The 6,648-nt window shown below is 33.8% G+C and overlaps 1 protein-coding gene across 1 annotated transcript in view; it reads right to left on the bottom strand.

Moving 5' to 3' along the window:
* The window catches only part of LOC106472890, a gene marked incomplete at its 5' end in the record, with an annotated part of 10,357 nt that extends 4,422 nt beyond the window's left edge, over nt 1-5,935 (bottom strand). Inside the window, 3 exons of the mRNA XM_013933560.2 lie at nt 368-533; nt 2,644-2,709; nt 5,825-5,935. Coding sequence (XP_013789014.1) covers nt 368-533; nt 2,644-2,709; nt 5,825-5,935 — 343 coding nt within the window. The remainder of the gene's footprint in view (nt 1-367; nt 534-2,643; nt 2,710-5,824) is intronic.
* Nucleotides 5,936-6,648: the final 713 nt, after the last annotated feature.

Raw genomic sequence — 6,648 nt, forward strand, 5'->3', positions numbered from 1 at the left:
CTATATTTTTAACTAAAATATGGACGATATTACTAATCACAGTAATAATTAAAACATAATTCTGAGTATTAACTCCTGAGCGTCTTATTTCCAACATGATGATAGTACGCTAAACAGATCAAACTATATTTTTAACTAAAATATGGACGATATTACTAATCACAGTAAAATACCTTTGGATCTCTTGCTTTGATGGGAGGAGGTTTAAGAAAAGAAATATCCTAATAGTTAGTTCTCTGATGAAATGTATTGCTGTGATAAAAAAACCCACATAAGTACGAAGGAAGATTTAATTTGAGCATCACCATGTTCTAACAGAGGAAAGGAATCGTTGAAAATAAATGAGAAAGATAAGAAAATGTCTTACAGGATACTCGAAACTCCAGAAATTCCTTATGATTTGCCGAGAAGCAGCTTGAAATGTCAAAGGCGACATTGTCTAAGTACACCGAACTCTGCTTTATCATGTCATAGAAATTATACCAGAACCGAAGACCTTTGTAATAGATCCCTGAAGACATGTTATACGGACTCTAAGAGAATAAAACGAAATAAGAATTAGCATGCAATTCAAAGAGCGGTGTATTTCACAAACTTGTGAGGTTATAATGACATCGGGAATTGTGAGAATCTCATGAAACAAATCTACTTTTAAGATTTTATTAAACAACAGTTGGCTCATTGTTTACATTTAATGGCGAGTCTGCCTTGGTACGATTGGTTAGGATCGATGTTTTGGGATATTGAAGAATGCTTTTCATTGGTTCAGAATCGATGTCTTCGGATATTGATGAAAGAGTTTGATTGGTTCGGGATCGATGTTTTGGGATACTGATGAAGGTTTTTCATTGGTTCAGGATTGATGTTTTGGGATACTGACGGAAAATTTTGATTGGTTCGGGATCGATGTTTTGGGATATTGAAGATAACTTTTCATTGGTTCAAGATCAATGTTTCAAAATATCTATGAATACTTTTTTTTTAATATTCAAGGGTGTGCCAAAACGTCGAACCTTAACTAATACTATCAAGGTAGACTCTTTATTAAAAATTAACAGAAAAGAAAATAATATGAAATTAGCATAATTACATACTGTATTTAAGATACCTGTATTTCCCCTTAGCGAAATAATTATTACTACTAGTATATATTTACAGTTTAAAGATGCCTTTTATATCATTTTAAATGACACAAAGTTTAAAACCTACAATGGAAACAATAACAGCAACAATTATATGTGTATATATTATATAGGTGGATATAAACAACTGCTGATTTTTTCATGGAATGTAGTTCAGTTAATAGAATGGAAACCTACAATGGAAACAATAACAGCAACAATTATATGTGTATATATTATATAGATGGATATAAACAACTGCTGATTTTTTCATGGACTGTAGTTCAGTTAATAGAATGTTGTTATCAAATTCAAGGCGCGTGCACGTAATTAGGATTACCCAAGTTATAAAGCTAGAATGTGCCAGTTTTGTTATTCCTTATTTGTACAGATATTTATAACTGGAATTTTCACTTTAAAGCGCTAATGGGTTCTTAATTTTCAACCAGAAGAAGAAAAGATAGCCAGCAGAACCTACCGTCACAAGAACTTTGTCCATTCTTATAGCTGACATCACGTGCCAAACCTCGATTTTTTACATATGGCGTACACTAACCGTTAAGCCACGCCCAGCCCAGTTATCTAATAAGATGCATAATTTGTTATATAAGAAAGTTAATATACCTTTACGTTTCTAGAATGGCGGGAATCGCCAGTATTGGAACTTCTCAAGCATTATGTTTAATTGTTTTTCATTAATGAGTTATGAATTATCAACATATAAACCTCCTTTAAAAACTAACTGTTAAAGATGAATAGATATCACAAAAAAACTACGTTTGGAACGCCAAAAGCTGAAGAATTATTGAAAAGTAATTGCCTGAGATTTATGATAAAAATAACCAAAACTCAGATATTCTTTTATTTCATATTCCTCTTAATTTGTCCATTTCGGATTCAAAATCAGAGGCTTGTAAAAATAGCATTTCAGATCTATCTCTGTTTCTCAAAAATTGCTACCCAAGAAGCTAACCCCTAAAGTCTCTAATTTTGAGTTATTGACCATGAAGTAGGCAGCCAGTCAGTAGCTCCCTACCATCTACGCTAAAGGATTGACTGTAACTCTCATAACGCACCCATAGCAGCGCGAGGAATATTTTATGATATCTCATGGATTCGTACCCGGCTCCAAAATACAGTTCTCTACATCAGGATCAACCCGCGCTTTTATGATTTATCAATCTCTGAATATCTGCTCGACAGGTTTTAAAACTAGAAGAACGATATTTTCAAATACATATTCAACATTTATATTTTCGTGCAAGTAATACATTTTCTCACCGTGTTTCTTTTCTCTTTTTCAGAGGACGTTTTTTTTTTTTCGTAACTTACCGTTTAAGTTTTTCTTCCCTCCCAGCAAGATTCATAATTCGTCCCAACATTTCAAATGCTAATGTTCAATGTTATTTATTGAAGTAAGAGTTTTAATGATAGATAAACCCAAGAATATTAAGGCATTACTGATCGAGACCCATTACTTAATTTGTTTTAAGTATAATTTTATTTGTTTCTATCAACCTACCTCGGTCACATAAACTTCGAGACTGACAACGGGAAACGAACCATCAGTGTTCTTGCTCCATTCCAGCTGAAAAACAGTTCAAATTATCATGTCCTTTGTCACTTCCACTATGATTCTGTGTAGACAGTTTATCGTTTGATTTATTTTATACCTTCTGTATTGAAACATTCTATAAGTTACACGATTCATATTATCTCTGCTCAACTACATTCGCCAAGCAGTTTTTCCAAATTGAATTTTTTTTTGTTTATTCTATTTGAAATTAAGCACAAAGCTACACAATGGGCTATCAGTGTTCTGCCCACCACGGGTATCGAAATCCGGTTTCTAGCGTTGTAAGTCCGCAGACATGCCGCCGTGCTACTGGGGGGGGGGGCGAAAATTCTTTTAAGCAAATATTTTGTATGTAAGATAAAACTACTACAGTTATCTGTCTCCCTCCTAATTATGAACCACTTCCCAGAGGGAAAGAAGCCAGTCAGCATCACCCTATCCCCCACTTTCCACGCTAAGGAATTGACTGTTACTATTATAACGAAATCACAGCTTATTGTGCGGTGGATATTTTGTTGCATCTCACGTATTCGAGCCCGGCTCACCAGCTTCAAAATCCAGAGCCCTACTATAGAGCCAGCCCGCGAATGTTTTAAGCAAAGAAACGTTTTTAATGATAACTAAGTAATTAGTGTAATAATAAAATACTTTATTAAAATATTTTAAAAGCCAAAATGTAATGATGCACGTAATAAATAGATATAGAAAATGTACAATAAAAGAATGAATTCTTAGGTAGAACTGAAAACCTAAATACGTTTTTTGTAAGTCTAAAGAAAACTGCTGGTAATGGGCTCTGATTTATATTCCAGCGTTGCTATAGTTACAACTTTTGGTATTTGTGGTAACTTATTCCTGCTCGATTCTGTGTGAGATTTTTGACACGTGGAAAAAGCGTTACTTTTTTAATTTAATAATTTACTTTTAGTCTATCTTACTTTAGTTTCAAGCTGTTTACCACCAGATTTAATTACATTTAGAATTGGTTTGTTTGTGTCAGAGCTAAGCCACATTGAGATAACTGCTGCGTTCACCGCAGGGAATCGAACCCCGGATGTTAGCATTGTAACTCCGTAGATTTACCGCTGTCCCACCGGAGACTTTCAATTAGTTTAAGATAGCCAACGAAACTGCGTTTAATGTTTATAAAGGATTTCTAAAAAAAAACTGAGCTGATTATATTTACATATAATTTATATAACTTAAAAGAACATCTAAATAATATAATATAATCTTAATTAACAGTACCAAGGAACTAAAACCTATAACGGGTAAACTACATTGAAAAATGAATTAAGAACCCTCACTGTTAACAATGTTTACAATCTATAGAATGACCCAAACAAATACATGAAACGGTTACTTAAGTTGTTTCATCGTGCGCCTAATTAAAGCAAGTCCAGAAAATAACTATTCTGTGGAAGTTGATTCTAGTTGAATTTTAAAATGCATTTCAAGATGACTATGGATAAAAAACAAAAAACAGTCACATCGAAACGGCTTCAGAACAGCTTCTGGATTTTCCCGTGACCTGAAATGCGTAATTTTGGATTCCATAAGTCAACATGGCTGCCATTTTTATTTGTGCTCCGAAATAGTCGATGAAATGTGCATATATAATCACATTGACCAGCACCTACAGTTAACAAATCATGAAGTGACACGTAGGTCGATTCATAATCACGTGTTACATAATTGTTTATATCGTACAATTATCCAAAATGCTTATAACACTCATAGTAACGCTATTTCAGAACTTTCCTGTACGTCCAAACTTCGAAACATGTATGCTGTGATACTGATATAGAAGTTAGTTAATTTCGTTTTCCTGACAATTCCTTAAAGAAAATAGTCCGTATGTAAAATTCCCGGAGATCTATTCACGCAAAAAAATAACACGAGGAATATTAAACCAGTGCCCCCCCCCCCTCCGCCCTCATAAAAAGCAAACAAAAAAAGTAACTTTCTTATTGCACGCATTGAGAAAACACGATGGAAGGAATGTTTTCTTCTATTTGTTTACTTAAATAGACGTATATCGAACAAAAATCCTTTTTGAAATATATTTTGGTAAGTTATAAATGGGTACCTTACCCAGGAGTAACATTGTTCAACAAAAATGCTTTTTTGAAATATATTTTGGTAAGTTATAAATGGGTATCTTACCCAGGAGTAACATTGTTCAACAAAAAAGCTTTTTTGAAATATATTTTGATAAGTTATAAATGGGTATCTTATCCAAGAGTAACATTGTTCAACAAAAATGCTTTTTTGAAATATATTCTGGTAAGCTATAAATGGGTATCTTACCCAGGAGTAACATTGTTCAATAAATGGGTATCTTACCCAAGAGTAACATTGTTCAACAAAAATGCTTTTTTGAAATATATTCTGGTAAGTTATAAATGGGTATCTTACCCAGGAGTAACATTGTTCAGTTGAGGAACCACGATAATAACAATTCTATGGTTTCTATATATATACGTTAAATATTTCTTTTCTTTTTCAATTAATAGGCGAAACTGCAGTCCACAGAAAAGGGGACGGCCAATCAAGGAATGCATTAGGCCTCTACGTCACATATTCTCTTTTCAATTTCACATCTGGTGAAAAAGAAATAGATCTTTAACATATAAGTACAATCATTAAACAGTTGGTCCGCTGTATATCCCCCCCCCAGTAGCACAGCGGTATGTCTGCGGACTTACAGTGCTAGAAACCGGATTTCGATACCCGTAGTGGGCAGAGCACAGATAGCCCATTGTGTAGTTTTGTGCTTAACCAACCAACCGCTGTATAATATCAAATAATGAATTCCAGGAAATGTCATAACATCATTCACATACCTAAATTAATTTAGGTTACTACATGGACTCAAACCCCACAGATAATTCCATGATTTATTTAGACTGTTGCCTGGAGGTATGAGCATTGAACTACAGAATTGAAGCATCTGTATGTGTATTAAGGAACAAAGATAGAGTTGTTGCCTGTACGTTAAAATTCGCAATAAAGGGTTAAAAAAATAAATGATATACATTAGAGATGAAGTTAACATCAAACTAAATATAATGATGTCACACTTGAAATTTAGTTATTACAACCTACACGAAACAAACGTGCTCACATAATTGTCCAGAAAACACCACTCCCAGAGTGTTGTAATGCCTTTAACATCTGGAGGCCAGTCAGTGCGAAGGCCTTGAAATTTTCTACATGGAATGCCTCGTTTCCAAACCTGTAGTAAGTTAGAAAAAAACATCACTCATAAATAAAGATATGTCAGAGAGCATGTCTTATATATATATATAAAAGGTCCTTACAACACTGATATATTGAAAAGTTTTTATTTCGTGTGCGTGATACATTATATTGTACGGCATTGTGTTTCAGACACAAAATGTAGTCAGCTTGCGGAAAGAAACGGATTTTTAATGAAATGGAAAATACAACACTACTGTTTCCAAAAACAATGCATAAAATAATGTATGATACGAATATGATACTAGATAATCTGGAAAGAGGATTTAGAATTCCGATACGATCAATATTCATAACATCTGGGAGGAATTAGGGAGGGAGTATTGAATGATATTAGTAGCATATTTGGCCTAATTGGTGCAGAAAGTGAGAGAAACGTATATCCAATAATGCAAAAATAAATAAATAAATAATCTGTAATGTGTTCTTCAGTCCTAGATATCTGTTCTCAATTATTATCAAATAAATAGTTATCTGGTGAACTTATGAGAACGTGTGATACAATTCTTTTTTTATGATAACAAACCAGACAATCAGTGCATTACAAGTGGCGCGAGAAGGACCAGGGTGAGTTGAGTCCAGGATAGATCAATTAATGCATTACAAGTAGTGCGAGAAAGACCAGGGTGAGTTGAGTGCAGGATAGATCAATCAATGCATTACAAGTGGTGCGAGAAGGAATATGGGGAG

This window comes from Limulus polyphemus, unplaced genomic scaffold, assembly GCF_000517525.1.
Source record: "Limulus polyphemus unplaced genomic scaffold, Limulus_polyphemus-2.1.2 Scaffold5707, whole genome shotgun sequence".
Classification (NCBI taxonomy): domain Eukaryota; kingdom Metazoa; phylum Arthropoda; class Merostomata; order Xiphosura; family Limulidae; genus Limulus; species Limulus polyphemus.